Source organism: Rana temporaria, chromosome 9 (genome assembly GCF_905171775.1).
Source record: "Rana temporaria chromosome 9, aRanTem1.1, whole genome shotgun sequence".
Taxonomy (NCBI): Eukaryota; Metazoa; Chordata; class Amphibia; order Anura; family Ranidae; genus Rana; species Rana temporaria.
The window spans coordinates 144,771,328-144,796,292 of NC_053497.1; the positions used below are offsets into that span (position 1 = coordinate 144,771,328).

Below are 24,965 nucleotides of genomic sequence, written 5' to 3' on the forward strand. Positions count from 1 at the left end.
GAAAGCGGCACATAATTAATTGTGAAGTGGAAGGAAGATGATAAATGGTTTTCAAAACATTTCTACAAATATATGAAAAAGGGCCTCACGAAATGAGATGGGCAGTCAGTACATCAGGACAGAGAGATATATAATATAAATATATATTTAAATTATATATTTATTATTTGAAATGGCTAGAGAAACACGCATACACACACACACACACACACACACACACACACACACACACGATTCTGGCTAAAATGAGAATCACAATTCTCACGATTCTCGCAGCGCAACATCATCTTTCGCATAAAAAAAAAAAAAAAATTGGGCTAACTTTGTTTTAAGTGTATTTTTTCCCGCAAAAAAAAAAAAAAATGCATTTGAAAGACCGCTGGGCAAATACAGTGCGACATAAAATATTGCAGGAAAAGGAAAACATTTTTTTTCCCTAAATAGCTTCTTTTACCTTAGTACAGTCCTCCTTCACTTACCTCATCCTTCCATTTTGCTTTTAAATGTCCTCATTTCTTCTGAGAAATCCTCACTTCCTGTTCTTCTGTCTGTAACTCACCACCGTAATGCGAGGCTTTCTTCCTGGTGTGGAGAAAGCCTCTTGAGGGGGCGAGCAGAAGTGTCAGGACGCCACAAACACACAGCTCCTTTCTCTATCTGCAAAGTAGAGAGTGTCCTGACTTGCCTGCTCGCCCCCTCAAGAGGCTTTCTCCATACCAGGAAAAAGCCTTGCATTACGGTGGTGAGTTACAGACAGAAGAACAGGAAGTGAGGATTTCTCAGAAGAAATAAGGACATTTAATAGCAAAATGGAAGGATGAGGTAAGTGAAGGAGGACTGCACTAAGGTAAAGGAAGCTATTTAGGGGAACAAAATGTTTCCTTTACAACCCCTTTAATAAGTGTCAGAAAAAGATTTGGACTTTAAAGGGTTAAACTTCCTGCATTTACACACAGACATTTAATCTAAGAAGGAAGTTAGTTACAATGTTTCATGTTACAAACTTGGGGATTTTTTTCTTTACACACAGAAGTTTATCCCTTTGATCTATGAAGGAAGCATTAGTTACAATGTTTCCTGTTAAAAACTTGGCACACTGCCTGGATCTTTTGACAGCTGAGTGAGCAGATAAAGTCTCTCCACCTGTTATATGAAAGCATCGGCAAACTCTGCATTGGAGACTGTCAGGGGGGGTTGAATCAAGATCACGATTTTTTAACGATTAATTGTGCAGCTCTAACACGCACCACAGTTTGTAGGCTGTCATACAAACCATATATAATATACACTTATTGGGGATTTTTTACATAGATTGAAACACCATTCTAGGAGAACTCATGCCAGAGAATTATGGTATCTTAACCGAGAACAGAATTGGGCAAAGAGGAGGAGGCCTGGCAGTGATCTACAAGTCTCACCTCTCGCGCACCAAAATAAATCTACAGAGCTCATTGTCGTTCATGGAAACGCTCACTCTGCAACTCCAAACACCACCCCAGGACACCGTTCACATACTACTGTGCTATAGACCGCCAGGACCAAAGACGCATCTCCTCACATCGCTGACAGATTTTCATCTCGACTTACACCTTGAATACCAAACACCTCCTGTTACTTGGACTTTAACCTCTGGGCCAACTCCTCACAGGATCCCATTGCCAACACCTGCATTGACCAATTGGAAGGACTAGGTATGCAGCAACAGATATGTGCACCCACGCATGCTTCAGGTCACACCATCAATCTTATTTTCAAACAGGATATGGACGTCAACATAATGGAGACTAGGCCCTTACCCTGGACAGATCACCATGCAAGCAAATGCAAAATAACTACCAACACCGTCTGCAAAAAAAATGACAAACCCCATTAACAACACACTGGACAAGATCCCAGAAGAAACTCCACCTGGAACTCTTCAAAACTACACTATTAAATAAAATAACATGGTGTTTTTAACTAGCCTTGCAGGATAAATGTCATTTTTGTATGTTTGCGCTATCATCTGTTTTGTACTGTCTTTGGTCTTATAGCAGCACCATCTTAGATGTATAGCATTTTTAGGGTGTGCCCCCCCCCCCCCCCAAGTATTTTTTTGTATTTTGTACGCATGCTTCAGGTCACACCCTCGATCTCATCTTCAAACAGGATATGGACGTCAACATAATGGAGACTAGGCCCTTACCCTGGACAGATCACCATGCAATCAAATGCAAAATAACTACAAACACAGTGTGCAAAAAAACGACAAACCCCATTAACCTCTTCCATACCGGGCAGTTATACACACTTCCATACCAGGCCTATTCCGGCACTTCTCTCCTACATGTACAAATCATAATTTTTTTGCTAGAAAATTACGCAGAACCCCCAAACATTATATATGTTTTTTTAGCAGACACCCTAGGGAATAAAACGACGGTCATTGAAACCTTTTATCTTGCACGGTATTTGCGCAATAATTTTTCAAACGCCTTTTTTTTGGAAAAAAATTGTTTCATGAATTAAAAAAATTAAAAAACAGTAAAGTTAGCCCAATTTTTTTGTAAAATAGGAAAGATGATGTTACACCGAGTAAATAGATACCTAACATGTCACGCTTTAAAATTGCGCACACTCATGGAATGGCGCCAAACTTCGGTACTTAAAAATCTCCATAGGCAACGATTTGAATTTTTTTACAGGTTACCAGTTTAGATTTACAGAGGAGATCTAGTGCTAGAATTGTTGCTGGCACTCTAACGCACGCGGCGATACCTCACATATGTGGTTTAAACGGCGTTTACATATGTTGGCGGGACTTGCGTGTGCGTTCGCTTCTGCGCGCAAGCTACCGGGGACAGGGGCGTTAAAATTTTTTATTTTATTTCTTTTTTTTTATATATATTTATTTCTTTTTTTACACTTTTTTTTTTAATTTTTTTTTTTTTTTATCACTTTTATTCCTATTACAAGGAATGTAAACATCCCTTGTAATAGGAATGTGTGTGACAGGTACTCTTTATGGAGAGATGTGGGGTCAATAAGACCTCGCATCTCTCCTCCAGGCTGGAAAGCATGAAATCGGTGAAAAAAAAAAATCACCGATCTCATGCTTGCTGTTGCTTAGCAGCCGCAATCGCGGCTTTGTTTACTTACGGGGACCCGGGCGTGACGTCATCACATCGCGCCCGGGTCCTCCGACGGTCATAGAGATGACTGGTGACCATCTGGTCACCAGTCATCTCTATGCTTCCTGCGAGCGCCGGACGATTCGTTCTCCGGGCCCCCGATGGCACGGGAGAGCCCGGAGAAGCACCGGATGGCGGCGGGAGGGGGGGATGTCCCCTCCCGCCGCCTGTAAGAATGATCTAGCGGCGGAACCGCCGATATGATCGTTCTTACGTTGTGCAGAATCGCCGGCACAAGAGAAGGATATCTGAATGATGCCTCTATCTGCAGGCATCATTCAGATATCCACCCCACAAACCCAGGACGTCATATGACGTTCACTCTGAACGGCAGAGGTTCTTTGTGGACGTCATTTCACTATGGGCCGGTAGGGAAGTGGTTAACAACACACTGGACAAGATCCCAGAAGAAACTCCACCTGGAACTCTTAAAACTACACTATTAAATAAAATAACAATAAAACAAAGCCAATCAGCAGTGGAAACACTCAACTCTATCAACAAAGCATTACTACAGACATAATCGCTCCGAAATGCAGAGCGCTCATCTGAAAAAACAACTCAGGTTGGTTCAATGACGCTCTCACATTATTGAAGCAAGAACGTAGAAGAGTGGAATGCAGCTGGAGAAGAAACTCAAAGGAAAACCACACAATTTACAAATTAATCACTAAGAAATATCACAAAGAAATCTTTAAAGCAAAAAAAGAACACTTTTCAAACATCCTCGCAAAAGCCCTGAACCATCCCCGTAAGCTGTTCAACTTAGTCGCTCAGTCCATGAATCCAGCCTGCCTAGAGGCTCCTAAAATATGAAACAAGATTTTTGCAATGAATTAAATCAGATTTTTTCATCAACAAAATTGAAATAAAACTGTGAAACAATTCAGCAAAAAAAATAAAAAAAAACAAACACACTACAAGCCTCACCCCTACAAATCAAAAAGGCAATATTAATACAAATACTCTTCAATCAACAAAATTTACACTGAATCCAATTTCCATCGATACCACTAAAAATATCGTGGGAACCCTGCGACACAGTACATCGCCTAATGACATCATTCCCACAAAACTGCTGAAAGAATGTGCCGATATTTTGGCACCCGCGATCACGCACCTTATAAACCAATCATTTAAGGAAGGTATGGTACCGACCTCCCTAAAACAAGGCATAATCAAACAGATATAAAAAAAAAAAAAAACACCACCTAAAGACCCAAACCATCGTCGACCGGCCTCAACGTCTTCTCCAAGGTTATTGAGAAAGCAGTAGTACAACAGCTACAACACCATTTAGACACCCACAAACTACTAGACCCACTACAATCGGGTTTCCGTCCTGGTCACGAGACAGAAACAGCACTTCTCAAAATATGGGATGATGCTCTCGAAGCAGCAGACGAAGGAGAATCGTGTCTTCTGATACTGCTGGACCTCAGTGCTGCCTTTGACACAGTAGACCACAAAATGTTGCCGACTCGCCTCGCAGAAGTAGCTAGAGTTGCAGACTCAGATCTACCCTCGTTCTCATCATTCCTGGAAAACCGATCCCAGACAGTGAAACTAGGTCCTTTCACCCTCAAGGGTCACCCCTGTCGCCCGTACTATTCAACATTCATCTCCGCCCACTCCTCAAAATTATCAGTAACCAGGACCTACTCTACCATTCCTACACTGACGACACTCAACTTTACTTTCGTATCAGTAATAAAAAGGACCAATATCTCGGACTAGAAAAATGCCTCACTTTGATCGACAACTGGATGACGGAGAGTCACCTTAAACTCAATGGATAAAAAAACATAACTCCATCTGCCCCACGCAAACCGAAAGACTTGCTAGGACGACTTGGACGCCCCCGCCCATCTTGGGACAAACCATCATCCCAAGCACCAAAGTCAAAAGCCTCGGAGTCACTTTTGACCCTGAAAATGACTATGGATGCACAAATAGGACCAGTAGTCAGCGGATCTCACCATCTTCTACGTCTGCTACGAAGACTTGTTCCCTTCATCTCGAAAGAAGACACAGCAGTAGTGGTGGTGGGAACAATAATTAACTCCAGGCTCGACTATGCTAACTCCCTTTACCTCAGACTCCCAAAATACCAGATTGCTTGTCTACAAGTCGACCAGAACAAGGCGGCACGACTGGTAACAGGAAAAAACCCTGGGAATCAATCACTCCCTCCCTGAGGTCCCTCCACTGGCTAGCCATAAAGAACAGAATTACATTTAAGGCCCTCTGCCTTATGCACAAATGTGTACAAGGAATCGCCCCCCAATATTTATGTGAGAAAATAAAATAACACAACCCCAAACGCGTTCCTCGATCAACTAACCAAAATCTACTACAAATACCCAAGGTCCGCTACAAGACCAAAGGAGAACGAAGATTTGCAGTCCAAGGACCTCGACTGTGGAACGTGTTACCAACTAATATCCGAATGGAAGTGAATCACCAGGCCTTTAGGACTCAAGACCCACCTATTCTGAAGGCTAAATAGAAGGAAATGGATACTAAGCGCCCTGAGGCGATTTAGTTCGCATTTGTAGCGCTATACAAGTTATTCACTCACTCACATATTGCAGAATACATTTAGGCCAAAATCTATGAAGAAAATAATAGTCTGGTTATGAAGGAGGTAAAACCTTCTGAAGGTCAAGTGGTTAATGGAACGGTTAGAAGCCGATTAACTACCATGCACCAGATTTGGCACTCTCCAATTTTAGTAAATCATACCCATATCTAAGCATCCTTTAGAGCAGTGGTCTCCAAACTGTAGAAGCCCTTTGCTTTGATCTGACCCTTGGGGGAACAGTTCCGCCCACCGACACCCACAACGGGACACCATTCCTCCCAACGACACAAAAGACGGGGCATTGTTTACGCCAACTGATGCTGGGACATTTTCCACTCCTAATGGGCAGTTCGGCCCCCCTAAAACCTCCTAGCAGGTAACAACCGTTTTGTGCACAGATATCTTGTGAATTAGGATTTTGCATTAATACTTACCTTTGGTAATCTATAATAGGAACACCTTTTTTATATGCTGGGTAAAAGGGCACAGAATAAGGGCACTTCTTATACAGGTGAGCGAGGAATAGTTCACCCACTTGGGGGTGCCTCTCCCATATACCGGAAACCACCATCGCTAAAGGAAAAACAGATTCGTGATGGGAAGCCACTTCTTGTTCTGCTTGGGTCTGTGGATAATAAACAAAAAGCACATCTATAAAAAGGTCTGAAAACCCAAAACTACAATAGGAGTTTCTGAAAAATACAATAAAAAAAAAAAAAAAATAGGTTGTGGGATACAAGCTCTAATGTCCAACAGAAGACTTACCACAAACCTCTCAGCCAGCTTGTAAGTCACAAAGTCTGAAGCCAGAGCATGTATAGAGAGTGACACAGACTTATCAAGGGTCCTAACTGCCCCACCTGTGAGAAGGGTGTTCAGTTTTTTAAAAACCTCCTGCACATTAGCTGTGGAAGGAAAAGACAAGATAGACAATTATGTTCACTTAAAAAGCAACATTTTAGTGAAAAAAAATGTAATACAAATTTGTGTATATATATATATATATTTATTTATTTATTTATTTATATTAGGGTTGTCCTGATAGCACTTTAAGACTGAGTACAAGTACGTATACTTTTTTTTTTTATGTCGTCACGTGACAGTGGCATTATTATTATTTTTTTTTATAATTTTGTATGGTTTTTTTTTTCGTCTTTTTTTTCCCAGCCCTGGTGGGGGCTTTGGTGAGATATCAGGGGTCTTATAACACAGGTTACGATGTTTCAGTTATATGAATGGACAGAGTCAGTAATCACTGACTCTGTTCATTCGCAAAAGGTAGGAGCCGGGTTTAGCGGCTCCTACCTCCGCTCTCCATCCTGACAGAGGGGGCGGAGGACATGAAGGGTGACAAGGAGCACAGAGGGGGTGACACCAAGCGCGGAGAGCAGCAGCACGGAGGGGTGGGGGGGACACGGAGCACAGAGGGGGAGAGCAGCAGCATGGAGGGGGACAGCAGCAGCATGGAGGGGGGACACAGAGGCGGAGAGCAGCACAGATGGGGGAACTGGAGGATACAGGGACAGTCAGCGGTGATCGGTGCGGCTTTGGGGGGGGGGGGGGATGTTACAAGCACTGATCACCGCTGTATAGATTTCACTAAAACAGCTAAAAAGGGGGGGGGGTTCCTGTGTCTATCCTATACCCGTTTAGCACTACAGCCAGTCTTCTTAGCACTCAACAGCTCTGGGAGTGTTGGATGCCAATGTGCCTCAATGGGCATGGTCTTTCCATCATGTGTAAAGCAAAAGTAGTAGCCCTTAATGCCAACATCCGTATGAATATCTTTATTTCTTGCAAAGGAGTACATAAAATGCTTACATGTTTTGGCGAGTAGCCTAGTTCACAGCCTCTTTCCATCATGTAGCCTCTAGGGCACAACAGGATAACACGGCAGGAAGGAGGCTACGGCACGGACAAAGAGTGAAGGTAGTGAATACGGGCTGCTAGAAAAGGAAATATTAGATTTTTTTAGTAGTTGCTATAAAATCCTTTTCTTGGAGTTTATGGAGGGGCACACAGTCTTGAACTAGTTATACTGCTGCCTACAGAAGGCCTGAAAAAAACAAACACACACACACACACCAAAAACACTGTAGGCCAAGGGTCTCCAAACTTTGTCGCTGCAGTAGAAAATTTAAATGTTGTTTTCAATTAGAAAAATGAACAAACTGAACAACCTCAACTTTTTCCACATTTTGCTATGTTACAGCCTTATTCCAAAATGGATTCAATTAATTAATTATTTTCCTCAAAATTCTGCAAACCATACCCCATAATGACAATGTGAAAGAAAACTGCACTTCAAAATGTGCAAATGTATTAAAAAAAAAAAAAAACGGAGAAGGAAAAAATAAAATAAAAAATCCCATGTACATAAGTAGTCACAGCCTTTGCTCAATACTTTGTTGAAGCACCTTTGGCTCCAATTACAACCTCACGTCTCTCCACGTATGATGCTACAAGCTTGGCACACCTATTTTTGGGCAGTTTCCCCCATTCTTCTTTGCAGGACCTCTCAAGCTCCATCAGGTTGGATGGGGAGCGTTGATGCACAGCCATTTTCAGATCTCCCCAGAGATGTTCAATCGGGTTGAAGTCTGGGCTCTGGCTGGGCCACTCAAGGACATTCACAGAGTTGTCCCATAACAAAATGAGGGGCCATCTTGGCTGTGTGCTTAGGGTCATTGCCCCTTGGAAGATGAATCTTCGCCCCAGAGTGCTCTGGAGCAATTTTTTCATCAGGGATGTCTCTGTACATTGCTGCATTCATCTTTCCATTGACCCTGACTAGTCACTAATTTCCCACCGCTGAAAAACATCCCCACAGCATGATGCTGCCACCACCATTCTTTACTGTAGAGATGGTATTGGCCAAGTTATGTGCGGTGCCTGGTTTCCTCCAGACATTACGCTTGCTATTCAGGCCAAAGAGTTCAATCCGTTTCATCACACCAGAGAAATTTAGTTTTTCATGATCCGAGAGACCTTCAGGTGCCTTTTGGCAAACTCCAGGCGGGCTGTCACGTGCCTTTTACCAAGGCGTGGCTTCCTTATGACCACTCTACCATACATGCCTGATTGAGTGGAGTGCTGCAGACTTCTGGAAAATTCTCCTCTCTCCACAGAGAAACGCTGGAACTCTGTTAGAGTGACCATCGGGTTCATGGTCACCTCCCTTACTAAGGCCCTTCTCCACGATCACCAAGTTTGGCCTGGCCGCACACTCTTGAAGAGTCCTGGTGGTTCCAAACTTCTTCTATTTACAGATGATGGAGGCCACTGTGCTCATTGGGACCTTCAATGCTGCAGACATTTTTCTGTATCCGTCCCTAGATCTGTGACTCAATATAATCCTCTCTCGGAGGTCTACACACAATTCCTTAGACTTCATGGCTTGGTTTGTGCTCTTACATGTACTGTTAACTGTGGGACCTTATATAGACAGGCGTGTGGAGAGAAAAAAAAAAAAAAAAAAAAAAAAAGGGGGGGGGGGGGGATCCTCACTTCGGTTGTTGCTCCCAAAATGTCTTCATTTTATTGAATAGCCAGTATGGACAAACGCAGATTAAGTCAGCTGATACGTTTCAGCCTATAAGGCCTTGATCATAACCACCACTACTATAGAGGGGTGTGTGCTTTTCCAAATCATGTCTAATCAAACGACTTTACCACAGGTGAACTCCAATTAAGTTGCAGAAACATCTCAAGGCCGATCAGTGTATATAGTATGCACCTGAGCTAAATTTTGGGGGTCATGGCAAAGGTTGTGAATACTTATGTACATGGGATTTTTTTTATTTTTAATACATTTGCAAAGATTTAAAACAAACTTCTTTCACGTTGTCATTATGGGGTATCGTTTCATTATCTTCCTCCAAAATCATACAATTTAATCCATTTTGGAATAACATAACAAAACATGGAAAAAGTGAAGTGCTGTGAATCAGTTCCGTATGCACCGAAAGTCACATTCCCATGTCGTACGAGTCTGCCATGCGCAGTTGACTATTCTATAGGTTTCTGTTCTACGAACTAGCGAGTTCTTCTAGCTATAAAAACTGTACCTTCCTTTTTCCTGTGTGTGCAGAACTAAAAACCTATACTGCATGGGCTAGATACATGATCATTTCAAATAAAAACAAAGAAAGTAATAAATAAATAATATATTATATAAATAAAAAAGTGTCATCCATCTGTAGCTGCTTGTAAACATGCACAGCCCTGGAAGATGGATCACACAACCCGAGTTATATTTAACGGTTCTGAAAGAACCATCAGTGGTGTCAGGACCAATTTCAGTGTATGACAGGCAATGTTGCCTACCTGTATTTACAAGCAGCCACAGATAGATCACACAGCTTGAAGAGTGTAAAAATGGTACTGCTGGTCTCCAGATTGCAGTCAATTCACAAAATTCCATCACCTTTCCAGCAGCATGGTCATACAATGGGGGGGGGGGGGGGGAACCATCCAGACATGTTGCTTAGCAATGGCTATATAGATCTGAACAGGATCAAGTGCTACATATGTCATTGGTTCCCTGGGGTAGTAAATAAAGATTTAAAACATTTTCCTTAAAGGGGTTGTAAAGGGTCGTATTTTTTTTCACCTTCATGCATTCTATGCATGAAGGTGAAAAAACACCTCGCTGTCTCGGGCCCCCCATTTTACTTACCTGAGCCCGTTCACCTGCTCTGCGCATCCCCCAGCGTCCTTTTCTCCACCAAGTCTCTGCTTTGATAGATTGATAGCAGCGCAGCCATTGGCTCCTGCTGCCGTCAATCAAATTCAATGACGCGGCCGCTGGGACCGAGTCATACACTCGGCGTCTATGGATGCTGAGTGTTTAACATGGGAGCGCCCCCACAAGCTAACCCCCTCAGGAGAGAGCTTCCCAGAGGGTGTTAGTTATTGCAGGGAGGAGCTGCGAGAGCCGCCATGGGACCCCAGAACAGGAGGATCGGGCCCACTGTACAAAACAAAACTGCAAAGTGGAGGCAAGTATGACATGTTAAAAAAAAAAAAAAAAAAAACCCAACAACACACACCTTTACAACCGCTTTAAGCTTTTTTTCTGCAAATAACAGATTGCTGTTGTAATCACACCGGGTGCTCCCATGAAGGTTATGCATTTTTAGATGCGACTGTACCCCAACTACTTTGTTAGCAGTAACAATCTCACTTTAATACATTGCCTGGTGCACAAGAGGAGGAACCGGGCGACTTTCAGTACATGTGTACCACTGCCCGTTCAACAAAAACTGGCCCAAAGACTGGCTTCCGTCAAAACAGTCTTCCCAGAAAACCAGCATTCAATCAGTGCTTGCAGATTAGTGTATTCTGGTGGGGGAGTGAACCCTCAGGCAGAATATACTAGTACAGCAGAGGGACCCCCACATTACACATTGTTGTATTGATAAGAAAATGAGAAAAAAAAAAAAAAGGAAGGGAAATACACAACACACTAAAAATATTTGGGCATATTGACTTCAACTCACTTAGATCTGAAGAAATCTGACCGACTGGAGTTAAGACAGCTTTTTGCAGCTCAAACCTGGTCTTCTTGTCCTGCCAAATGATATTAGATGTATAGAAGGTGGTATCATGTATATGCTTCTTCAAAAAGAGACATTCATTTGCAGTAAAATAAGATGCTTGTAAACACTGGTAAAGGGAAGGATTGCTAGCTATAAAATGCAAACCAGTATACTGCTAAAACCACCTAAAATAAAGATCACAAAAAATAAAAAATAATGTTTTATATATATAAAAATTAATACACACAATATCTCACAAAAGTGAGTATACCCCCCACATTTTTGTAAATATTTTATTCTATCTTTTCATGTGACAACACTGAAGAAATGACACTTTGCTACAATGTTGTGTAGTGAGTGTACAGCTTGTATAACAGTGTAAATTTGCTGTCCCCTCAAAATAACTCAACACACAGCCATTCATGTCTAAACTGCTGGCAACAAAAGTGGAGTACAAGTAAAGCAAGTAACAGTTTTTACGATGGCTATAGAACTAGATGGACTTGTGTCTTTTCAACCTGACTATGTAACTACCGTATGTATTTTTGCAAAAATGTTCATAATACTTACCTCCTTTCCCCTCTAGTGATGCACTTTAGAATTCTACAGGGATCAAGCTAGCATGGCAAACGCCATATTTCTTGTGCAAACTGTAAATCTTAAGATAGCATTTAAATGATTTTATCTGGACACACCAATGCATCTCTCTCCTCTAGCGATCTTAAAAGTCCAGCCTGAGCTTTTTAGGCAGGGCCTCTCCTATGGGTCACAGGAGTGCAATTCGTTTTGCACTCCTGTGACCCGTTTTCAGCGGAGAGCTGTCTGACATTACTGCCATCAGTCGGGGCAGCGCGTCATCATGACTTCCAGGTCTGGATCTGCCAGCTGCCCCGATTGATGGCAGTCTCAGCGAGCCGCCCCTCCACAGCTCAGCGCTCCAATGAGCGTGGAGAAGTAGAGTAGAAGCATCGCTCTGCTTGGGGAGGAGTGAGAACCGAGCCATTGGCGGTGTTTGGTGGCTCGGTTCTCAGTGCAGAGACGGCGGGGGACAGATGCAGGATCAGTCTGATGCTCCATCCACTGAGGTAAAAACCCACACTTCTCTTTTAAATCAATTTATTGATAAAACAAATAATTAATAAAAAATAAATAAAAAAAGGGGGAGTAGTACCTTAGCGTCTTTGCTGGTTAACAAGGCGCTGATGGAATTCAGACACTGATCACATCTGTTTAGCAGCTCCTTGTACTGCTCCATTATATTCTTTTCAGTTTGACCCTGAAGTCCTAAGAAGAGAAAAAGTCACACTTAATATGATATTAACTACTTGCCGTCGCCGCACCGTCATTTTACGTCCACAAGGTGGCTCTCCTAGGCGAGACCACGTAAATGGACGTCCTACCCTTTAGCCGCCACTAGGGGCGCACGCGCGCCGCCGGAGGCGCGCGCGCGCCCCCCGCTCGCCCCCGACTCCCGTGCGTGTGCCCGGCGGGCGCGATCGCCGCCGGGCACACGCGATCGCTCGGTACAGAGCGGGGAACGGGAGCTGTGTGTGTAAACACACAGCTCTCGTTCCTGTCAGCAGGGGAAATGCTGATTTTCTGTTCATACAATGTATGAACAGAAAATCAGTGTTTCCCCAAGTGAGGCCACCCCCCCCCCCCACAGTAAGAACACACCCAGGCATACTTAACCCCTTCCCCGCCCCCTAGTGTTAACCCCTTCACTGCCAGTGGCATTTTTATAGTAATCTAATGCATTTTTATAGCACTGATCGCTATAAAAATGCCAATGGTCCCAAAAATGTGTCAAAAATGTCCGAAGTGTCCGCCATAATGTCGCAATACCGAAAAAAAAATCGCCGATCGCCGCCATTACTAGTAAAAAAAATATTAATAAAAATGCCATAAAAATACCCCCTATTTTGTAAACGCTATAACTTTTGCGCAAACCAATCAATAAACGCTTATTGCGATTTTTTTTACGAAAAATATGTAGAAGAATACGTATCGGCCTAAACTGAGGAAAAAAAATGTTTTTTTATATATTTTTGGGGGATATTTATTACAGCAAAAAGTAAAAAATATTCATTTTTTTCAAAATTGTCGTTCTACTTTTGTTTATAGCGCAAAAAAAAAAAAAACGCAGAGGTGATCAAATACCACCAAAAGAAAGCTCTATTTGTGGGAAAAAAAGGACGCCAATTTTGTTTGGGAGCCACGTCGCACGACCGCGCAATTGTCTGTTAAAGCGACGCAGTCCCGAATCGCAAAAAGTACTCTGGTCTTTGGGCAGCAATATGGTCCGGGGGGTAAGTGGTTAAAAAGTTTTTTTTTTTTTTTCAAATGACAAACATAGCAGTCCCGATCATCCTCTTCTCAGGTCCCGTCCTGAGCCACAGAGTCCGTAAGACACAGAGCTGTGGCTCAGGCCTGCCCTCCACTCTCTTCTCAGTGGCTGCGATTTACAGTATTGGGAGCCAATATGGCTCCCACTGCTGTGTCTCAGCCAATAAGAAGAGGGAGTCCAAGAACAGCCAAGGCTCTTGGACACATTCCTAGATCGAGAGGAGGCTCTGCATAAAGTAATGTTTTTTACCTTCATGCAGAGAATGCATGAAGATAAAAAAAGGCTTCAGCCTTTACAACCACTTTAAAAGGCTAGGGTTAATTTTTATTTTATTTTTTAAAACAAGGGACAGTACTTTATCAATGCAAAGAGTCCCTTGTGCTGTTGGCTACTGTTTTTGTTGAAATCCTAAGTCCTCTGAACCCCACTACCCCTGCAGCTGTAATATTCTGGTGCTGTTGGGGTTAATAGAGCCAAGGGATCTGTGACAGGCACTCAAGAATGCAGATTATGCCTGTCCTTTCTGCCCACCTCCTCCATTCGTGCAACCTGTTCTAAATACATCCATGAACAGAGGAGGTGGACCTTTACATATAATGAGCTTTTGTCCTCATTAACCTGGCTGGCGGTATTCCCGAGTCTGGCTCGGGGTGAGATTTTTGTGCTGCGATCGGTATCCCCGAGTCAGACTCGGGCTCGCCTTGCAGTGTCCACAGGCAAAGTTACTTGTCCCTGGATCCTGCGATGCCTCCCCGCTGTGTGAGCGAGTGGCGTCCTCGCTCGAATCACACAGTGTCTCTGTGTGCCGCCGATCTCCGTTCCCTTCGACATTACGACGCACGGGGGCGGAGAACGGTGCCAAATTAAAAAAAGTAAACAAACACATTACATACAGTATACTGTAATCTTATAGATTACAGTACTGTATGTAAAAAATACACCCCCCCCCTTTGTCCCTAGTGTCTGCCCAGTGTCTGTTTGCAAACTGTAGATTGTCCATAGCAACCAAAAGTGTCCTTTTATGTCAAAAGTGATTTTAGAGCAGCTAGAAAACAGCGATAATAAATTAGAATCACTTGCAGAATTGAGCGATAGTGATTTGTGGGGAAATCCATCATAAAAAAAGTAATGACAGCGACAATTCTGCAACTGAGCAAATTTCAGTGTTTTTGATTTGATTACATTATTGAATAAATTGTATTATAATTACATTATTATTTGTTATAATTATTTATAGTTATTATATTATAATTTACGATTTTGATTTTTAAACTTTATCATACCCGAGATGTCTACTAGACTCTTGTTTGGTCAGATTTAAGTGAGTTATTCCTAAGAATTACAGGCCTACAATATAAAACGCCAAATTTTCATGCAGAATAATTGTACCGCTTCCAGCACCTAAAATCTGAAATAATCATACCGCCAGGGAGGTTAATGAGCCCTTTTGTATCTGGGGACACTGCCTTCTCTCTTCAGAAGGTCATGTCTCAGTGAGAAATTTGGGACCTTCTCTGGTTTCTCCATAAATTGGAGTAAATCCGCACTCTTACCTCTGGATGAGCAGCTGTCTTCATTACCAGATCCCTCCAGATAGTCTCCTCTTTTAAATATTTGGGGGTCCAGATCACCCCAGACCCGACTATTAATTGAATGCCTAACTTAATCGCGCTTATCCATAAACTTCATGGCCTGGTGTAAGCCTCCCCTTTTGGTCATCAGTAGAGTTAACCTTATCAAAAATGGTTTGGGCACCTCAATTACTATACATATTTCACAATTCCCCGCAGTTGATTCCTCGTAGAGATTGATACCCTCTTTAGAAATTTCATATAGAAAGGAAAAGACAGCTAGAATTAAACTATCCACGTTACAATACAGAAAGGATTAAGGCGGCCTAGCGGTGTCCAACACCAGATTCTACTTTTTGGCCTCCCAGCTCCAGCATCTGGGGGGGGTGGAAATGTTTGGATCAACCTGACCCGATACACAATTTATTATCCAAGACACTAAATTACTCAGCTATTTCTCAGTTAAAAAAGGGCCTGCCCCATCATTCTACTTCTTTACCAACGATTGTTTTTTTGTTCATAAAAAGTAACGCTGGACTTTCGTTAACAAAAAAAAAAAAAAAGGGGGGGGGGGGGGGAGTTTGGCAACAACAGGTTACCTATGGGAAATAAGATTATGGTGCAAACCCTGCTATAATTCCAAGTGCCCCTAGAGCAAGTTGGTTGCTCTGGGGGCACTTGTGATGTTCGCTTCTGAAGGCGACTGTTTATGGGACACAGAGCAGGGCTCAGTCCCACCCCCGGCCTCACTGACTGATTGACAGCAGCAGGAGCCAATGTAAGGGCTGCTGCTCTCATGCACATCGCTGGATCAAAATTGGGCCTAGATAAGTATTAGGGGGTGCACATGGAAGGTTTTTTACCTTCATGGGGGGGGGCAGAATTTGTCCCACAGAACACGCAAGAGTTCTTGTAATCCTCCGAAGAAGGGGAGAAGCAACCAATGCTACTCCTTTCCTACTAGAACGTATAAGAGGAAGACTTTTGTTCTGATCATATATCAGTCACTTCTGGAGTCTACAGAACAAATCCGGGAGAACCATCTGCTTGTATTTTAAACATTTGGGCTGTTTGACCCAATACTGTTCTACATCTACTCCACCTTATGATGGCAACCATTTTATCAGTTACAGAGATAAGCGGCCTAATCTGTCACCTTCTTTCTTGTCCTGTGTCGTCTGAGTTGGACCAGAGGCTAGGGCCTTTGCTTGTTGCTGCTGCTGTGCAGCATCTTTCTGCTTTTGTTTGGCGGCTTCTTCCTCAGCTTTGTATCTCTCCTGTGCTGCCGCCACCTCCTTCTCCATGTCCCTGAGCAGGAGCTTTAACTCTTGCACAGAACGCTCACCAAAAATGACATCATCCTGAGAAGGGAATTGGCCCTGTGGTGCAAAAAGAAATGTGTTACAATAAAAACATAAGAGAAGTGGATGTGAGGTAGAGCATGGTCATAGCGTAAAATAAGGCCAAAAGGTTTGTAGACACCAGACCATCACACTCACTATATGGACAAAAGTATGTGTACAGGCCTCCAAATGAAAGTTTAGGCATTTCTAGTGAAGTGTGCTGTTAAAGTGGATGTAAACCCGCAGCACTACTGTATTCTGCCGGTGGGGGGCACAGGGAGCCCTCCTGGCCCACAGAAAATTACTGCAATGATTGATGGACCGACTGGGTACAATTAGTCTGCCTATAGATGGATCAAAATCCGTCAAGCCCTTACTGAACTTTGGAATTTTGAACCATGTATGACCAGCTTAGGTTTCTCACTCTCCACTGAATGTGTTTTTTTTTTTTTTTAATTAAAGGGTATTTGCAGCAGGTACACATCCTGTCCATAGCTTACCAGCCTTCCAGAAGGCACACTGACTTTCTAAGACAAAGGGACAGTCAATCACAGATGCTATTCCCCATTTTAAACCTGAAAAAGGTAAAGTTTTAAGAATGCATACTAGCACATTATAACAAAGCCCTCAAACAACAAACTGTCACCGTTGACAAGGCTTCCATCTTTACCCATCTTCCTTCCAGGTTCATGTCCTCCGGCCGTCTGATTGGCCACGCTGAAATGATGTCACTCTGGCGCATTCATGTGGGAGCCACTATTCATGGCACAGAACTCTGAAGGAAAAGCCCCAGTGGTTGCTCCTTCAGAATGCATGCACTAGGGACATCACTGGCCCATTCACAGGTAAAGAACTCCTAAACGGTGCACATTTAGGAGATATTTACAGTACCTATAAGTGATCCTATAATAAGGCTTACCTATTAGGTAAAGGTCAACCATAAGAGTTTACTCCCACTTTAACCCCAATACACGCTCACCTTGTAAGTGGACTCATAACATATACAGGTCAACAATGTATAAGTATAGAGGTCCTCAGTAAGGTCTCACATCCCCAGGTTTGATCATCCACATGCATCCACCTTATTGCTAGGATCAACCCTGGGGATGCGAGACCTAACTGAGGACCACTATACTTATGCATTGTTGACCTGTATATGCAGTTGTAAAGCGTTTAAAACGGAAGACGTATTATTATACCTTGGATTTTTGGGGACTTTTTTTTATTCACTGGTGTGAACTGATATACGTTAACGTTCTATTTGCACATGTATACATTTTTTTATTAATCCAATATGAATTTTTTCACATTATATTAGGACTGGTGGGGCGGTTAGGAAGATATTGTATCTTTGTACTTATCACCTGAACAGGGAGTCTATATGAATATCTTTTTATACATTTAATTTTGGTATCTGGATGCATTTTAGGAGTTTAATGATTGCATTTGAAGCAGTGCAATCACACATTATCTATTTGTCTTTATTGGTGTGGCAACACATACTGTATAGTGGTTGCAGCAGGTTTTGTTGATTGCATTTTTTGACAGCGCGCATCATTTACATTTACCATACCATATGGCATACTAAAAATGTGGATGCCTAAAATGGTTCCAACTTCCCCATTCCTAAAAATCCTTGAATGACCTCTGAAAATTTTAAAATCCACAAATCTGTACATGGGTGAAACGCTACAACCACCCTTACAAATATATAAAACAACACTATGCCACAGAGCAATGTGTATTACCTCACTGCTGGAGCGAACAACGTTCGACAAATCTCCACAAATCTGGTTCCCACGCTTGCTAAAAAAGGACAAGTCTACACGCAACGTCTCTTGGAGCTTCTGGTCCATTTCAATCTTCTGGATGAGCTGTAGAGCTTCCTGCTGAAGCGCACACAACCGGCGCATCCTTTCCCGACCTTCTTCTTGACGGTTACGCTCCAACTCTTGCTGGCGCTGCTGTTCGGCTTCACGCAACTTCAAAGATAGAAGCTGTATGTGTACAATAGAAAGGTGTTAACATAGCACAGTTAATGGAAAGATTTCAGCTTCTGGAAAAACAAAAGAAAAAACAAACTTTTTTTGGGGCAGTGAGCATTTGCGTCAAGGGTTTCCAAATGTTAATCACAAATAACTTGTTTTATACACTCAAAGTGTATGTAAATTCTAAATCTATTTTCCAGTAGGTTTAACATCACACCGAAGACTGTGCGCTTAAGAAAATAGTTTTTGCTGCAAGCCTGGGGATTCTGCCAGCAACAGCACTTCCTTTTTCAGGCCAACAATGATAAGCCTTATGATGATTGGTAGCAAGTTGACAACACTGCTAACAACTGCAAGACAGCGCCTTAGTGTTGACATTGTGAAACAAGAACTACGCTTATTGGCAGAATTGCACATTCTCCTCTACTTCTACTTTGTTTCTAAGAATTACATATGCCATGGTACCTTGCCTACTGCAAGCAGCGATTCCTGTAAAAAAATGCACCGAACACATCAAAGGCTAGGATTAATTATGCATCTAAACTATATAGAGGTGGAGAACTCCCGCGCTGTCTAATGGGCTGGGAAAGGGAACTGCAGCAGTGACCTGTGGATCTGATCCTGACAGAAAGAGATAGATATATCTATCTAGATATATATATCACCCAAACAAAAATGGTGACTGCTCTGTGGGGAAAGGAGCCGTGAATGGAATAGACAATGAAAAGAAAAATTACTATGATACTGCAATATACAGTAAAAACTGAGTGCATATAAATGATACAGTGAGCGAACACCTATGATGCTACAATATGTAACAGTGAAAACTCAGTGCATATACACTAATGCATAAAAAAAAAAAAAAAAACCCACACACACACGGAATAAAGGTACATAAACAATATTGATAACAATCAGGAATGCAATAGCATGACAATAGTGTCACGCTATATGCACTCTGTGTTTATCTTCTTTCTTCCATGATATATCGGCAAAATCGGCAGTCACCATTTATATATATATATATGCATCTAAACTCATTGCTCCACTGAAAAAGGAGTCACATTGCCGACAAGAAACATTTTTTTTTTTTATATATAATATTTTTCTTAATAACGTTTTTTTTTATATTTCAGGGTGTAGAACTATCAGCCTTGTCACTGCATTAAGGTTGTCAATCAGCTTCTGGAACTACTGTACTTTCTAAATTGCCAGCACAGACTCTGCTGCTGAAACCCTCACAGTGAGATGCAGTATATGAAAGTGGCACAAAGGTGTACTTTAATTACCGTATTTATCGGCGTATAACACACACACACACAGGCGTATAACATGCACCCTAACTTTAACCCCTTCCCGACCGCCGCATGTACATATACGTCGGCAGAATGGCACATTGGCGTACCTGTACGTCCCTGCCTAGACGTGGGTCCGATCGGAACCCCCCGCGACTTGCGGCGGTCGGGTCCCCTCGGGGAGCGATCCGGTGAAGACGGCGCGGCTATTTGTTTATAGCCGCTTTGTCGCGATCGCTCCCTGGAGCTGAAGAACGGGGAGAGCCGTATGTAAACACGGCTTCCCCGTGCTTCACTATGGCGCTGCATCGATCGAGTGATTCCCTTTATAGGGAGACTCGATCGATGACGTCATTCCTACAGCCACACCCCCCTACAGTTGTAAACACACACACAGTGTACACCAAATCCTACAGCGCCACCTGTGGTTAACTCCCAAACTGCAACTGTCATTTTCACAATAAAGAATGCAATTTAAATGCATTTTTTGCTGTGAAAATGACAATTGTCCCAAAAATGTGTCAAAATTGTCCGAAGTGTCCGCCATAATGTCGCAGTCACGAAAAAAAAAAAATAATAAAAATGCAATAAAACTATCCCCTATTTTGTAAACGCTATAAATTTTGCGCAAACCAATCGATAAATGCTTATTGCGATTTTTTTTTACCAAAAATAGGTACAAGAATACGTATCGCCCTAAACTGAGGGGAAAAAAAATTATATATGTTTTTGGGGGATATTTATTATAGCAAAAAGTAAAAAATATTTCATTTTTTTCAAAATTGTCTCTCTATTTTTGTTTATAGCGCAAAAAATAAAAACCGCCGAGGTGATCAAATACCACCAAAAGAAAGCTCTGTTTGTGGGGAAAAAAGGACGCCAATTTTGTTTGGGAGCCACGTCGCACGACCGCGCAATTGTCTGTTAAAGCGACGCAGTCCCGAACTGTAAAAACACCTTGGGTCTTTAGGCAGCAATATGGTCCGGGGCTTAAGTGGTTAAAAAGGTACATTTCAGGAAAAATAATTTCCACAGCCCCCTGTGTATAACACGCAGGCACAGTTTTCCCTCTATTTTCAGGGTAAAAAGTGAGTGTTATACGCCAATAAATACAGTACATGTCAAAGCAGCAATCCAGAGCGGCATCTATATTGGCCGATTAGTCCAATGTATAGCCACACACTGGATTTCCGTTTTAATATTTGTGTAATTGGGTACTTCAATAAACAGAAAAGCAGACAGGTATGAATGTTTGTCTGCAGCAGGTACACTTTACACTGCCAAATCAATCAATCCCTCTTACATCCAAGCCCTGAACAAAGAGCTTCTGGTACACCCCAAAATGCATTGGCTATCAACTTCCAATAATACAATTTTTTTACAACTTACAGCCCAACGAATTTGTCCTGTCTGGCACTTTTTTCTTCTACACGCAAAGGTTCTCAGGGGGATGGAAGGCAAGTCTGGATAAAAAACAGCTCTACTGCAATACCATCACTGCTAAATCTACAATCCTTCACAACATCAGAAGGTAGGACATTTTTCATCTAGCACCAGTCCCTTCTGTACTTGCAGCACACAAGCATGCGACAACCTTAAATATCATCTGACCTTGGCTCTGTGGCGATGCTCCTCCTTTAATTTCTCTTGTCGTTCCATGGCCTCCTTTGAGCTATAAAAAAAAAAAAAAGAGAAGAGAAAAAGACAGATATGAAGCAAACAAGTCATTGCACAGCATTACATGAACGGGATTATTGTTCTGTCTTTTCTCACTCTTTCTCCAGCTGTTCCTCCAGTTTTTGTTTTTCTTGCCTCTGCTTTAACTCCAACATCTCTTCAAAACGTTTGTACTGCTCCGCTGCCTTTTCTGCCAGTGACCTGTTGTACCGATTAACATAATCCAGACGGGCATTCAGTTCTTCCTGAATAAAGTAGAATAAAATAAAATCTCCAGTCACCACCTTTTTTGGGCAAAGGGTTTCAACCACCGTCCAAGTTATTCTTTTTTGCTGCCTGTGTCCAGTTAGAATAATAATAATGCGCCAATACCAACATTTGTTGCTGCGAGTACAATATACAACATGTGCCAAAGGATACCAAAATACATCCAAAGGATAAAAAAGGTATCAAAGTGCAAATTGAAGAAAAAAAAAGTGTGGGACAAATATAATAGTATTTGGACAAGAGAGCAAAAAATGTCCTTGATTAAGCAGAAAACACTTCCCCCTTTTCAGACACAGATCAGTGTATCAGCTGGCACTGAGAAGGAACAATCCTGTGGTGTACACAATGCTTGTTTTGGCTCCAGCTGATGCTCAGTGCTTCAAGGTGACAGCTCATGTAAAAAAATGAGACAGGATATGGTGCAAATATTGTGGGTCAAAGGGAAAACATATGTGCGGGGTTTGCCGATACACTCACGCAACCCCCCCGATCAAAACCAGCTTCAAATATAGCCTTGTCTGCCACTCAGTGTAGCGATCTCCTCATACGGGGGTTGCGTGAGGGTATCTGCAAACACTGCACATATATTTTCCCTTTGACCCACAATATTTGCACCGTATCCTGTCTCCTTTTTTACATGAGCTGTCACCTTGAAGCACTGAGCATCAGCTGGAGCCAAAACAAGAATTGTGAATACTCCCAGTACACCATAGGATTGGTTCCTTCTCAGTCCCAGCTTATACACTGATCTGGGGGGGGGGGGGATTTGATGTTTTTATGCTTAATCAAGGACATTTTTTGCTATTACTATTACTTTGTCTCACAATTTTTTTCTTCAATTTGCACTTTGATACCATTATCCTTTGGGTGTATTTTTGGTATCCTTTGGCACATGTTGTATATTGAACTCATGGCAACAAATGTTGGTATTAGCGCATTATTATTATTCCTTTCACTGTAATTGGTTTTGTACACCTTCTGTATGCAGCTTTTGCCATTTGGTTATTTTTGTTGTTTTTTGTTTAGTATTTAGTAGCGCTGTAGTATCACTCCACTAATAATTTTCCATTGCTTCCTATCCCAGAAAAGGAAGAAGAAATCTCCTCAAGGTGAGGGAAATCCCATCTTTGTCAGAAGAACAAATGTCCACATTGGAAGATTCACCCTCAACACCTGTTCTGGTAACAACATACATTCTGGATTTCCATCACTTCCTGTCCTGGTAAGAATGGTCACCATTCAAAGAATGTATTTTCCCAGCTAGGATACAGACAGTACTAAACACCTCAAAATTCTCAGGGAGCTACTCTACTGGCCAAAGAATCTTTTGTATGACAACACACTTTAGGTATCAGAAACTTCCAGGTCCCCCCTCTGTACCACCAACCCTTTAATACTACAAGACGCACCAATGAGGCAGCACCCAGCTGATTGAACCATTGCATTTAGAGAACAGACCATCTAACGCAGACGTGTGACTGATACAGAAGTTACTTGGCAATCTATAGAGTGAAGATCGGCAGTTCAAGCGGCAGACCAGTAACTATTATGATGGGGTTGGTTTAATTTTTATTTTTTTGGAAGCAATGGAGTTTTTTTTTTCCATCCAACAAAATTATCTTGGTGTGCTCAGTGTCTTGGATCTGAAGATCCAGTCAGATCTTCAATCTTGAGTCCCCGTAATTCCCTTGTCCCATAGCTTTTCTGCAATCTACCTACAGAGCACACCAAGGTTTGAAAGCTCTCAAGAGTGCACCCTAGATTATTAAGGGACTGAAAAGTAATACGTTTAACTGAACTTGTTGCCATGATCAAAGTCACAGATGCACCAAGTAAGCTAAAAAAATATTGATATTTGGACATTTGCAGTAATCTTTGCATACGAGCAATCAAATTATACAAATACTGGCATCAGCTCACAGAGATGTGCTTGGACATGCCACATCTCTCTCGAGGTCAACAAGGCCAGCCATCAGAGAGGCCCAAAGCTGAACTTTGTACTTGCATGCCCCACTTCTAAAAATGCTAGTTGCTTGGCTGTCTGAGTCTTCAATACATTGTAAACCTGGTAAACAGAATGTTCAGAAGGAAGCCAGCTATGGCAGCCCACATACCGGTCTCAGCACGGATCTCCACAGTACAGCTTTGTAAATTACCATAAAAAAAATGTTTGAATGCATCTCCGACGCTATTCATTAGGGATTATACCTAATTTAGTACATTAGCATAACTAAAAATATTTTGGAAGCACAAGTCCCCTTTCAAAACGGAGCAGAAACTGTCCAAACAGATCCACCTCTGTATCTCTCTGCTGATCCCTGCTAAGCAGGCGGATGACAGGTCCATATCTGCTCCACTATGTAGAGTGGAAACAGACGCATAGAGAACAATGGGTGGTCCGATTAGGCCTGTCTGAAAAACGGGCAGGACAGCAGCCTTGTCATGTGTACACACTCACAACATCCTAGCAACCAAGTTCTCAATTCCAGAGTGTGTGTGTGTGTGAGAGAGAGATTAGCACACAACTGTTTTTGATTTATGCCAATCCTACTATGGATGGGGCTTCTACACCATAGGTGTGCCATATACCTCAACGAGCATGAAAAAGGACCAGTTAAAGCGGTTCTCCACCCTAAAGTGAAGTCCCGCTGATCGGAACCCTAGACAGGTATTTGCACCAACTTCCGGCCCGGCATTCACGGGCAAAAGACGGGCATTGCGTCACATCCCGTCGCCCCCCCCGTTGTGTGCTGGGAACACTCGGCTCCCAGCACACAGCGGGAGCCAATCGGCGGGCGCGACTCGCGCATGCGCCGTAGGGAACCGGGCAGTGAAGCCGCAGCGCTTCACTTCCTGGTTCCCTCAGCGTGGATGGAGGGGGGAGCAGCAGGGTGACGAGCGATCGCTCGTCATCTGCTGCGGACGGCGCTGGACTTCAGGACAGGCAAGTGTCCTATTATGAAAAGTCAGCAGCTGCAGTATTTGTAGCTGCTGGCTTTTAATATTTTTTTTTGGCGGAACATCCGCTTTAATCAAGCTCCATCTACCTAGATACAGTATTATGCTTTGATCTATTAGACATGTTAACAAACCCCCCCCCCCATATGGTTATAAACCCTGTCTATTTTTCCCCATGCGTGTCCATCTGGGGAAATTCCCATTAATTTCCTGTCCTATAACCAA

At 42.6% G+C, this 24,965-nt stretch overlaps 1 protein-coding gene across 1 annotated transcript in view; it reads right to left on the bottom strand.

Moving 5' to 3' along the window:
* GLE1 (GLE1 RNA export mediator) overlaps nt 1-24,965 on the bottom strand; it is a 39,836-nt gene that overhangs the window by 8,711 nt on the left and 6,160 nt on the right. Inside the window, exons 4-11 of the mRNA XM_040324742.1 lie at nt 21,612-21,760; nt 21,450-21,510; nt 18,304-18,552; nt 16,369-16,591; nt 12,466-12,578; nt 11,256-11,325; nt 6,520-6,659; nt 6,189-6,379 (exon numbers count right to left, since the gene is read on the bottom strand). Of these exons, the coding sequence (XP_040180676.1) occupies nt 6,189-6,379; nt 6,520-6,659; nt 11,256-11,325; nt 12,466-12,578; nt 16,369-16,591; nt 18,304-18,552; nt 21,450-21,510; nt 21,612-21,760 (1,196 nt within the window). The remainder of the gene's footprint in view (nt 1-6,188; nt 6,380-6,519; nt 6,660-11,255; nt 11,326-12,465; nt 12,579-16,368; nt 16,592-18,303; nt 18,553-21,449; nt 21,511-21,611; nt 21,761-24,965) is intronic.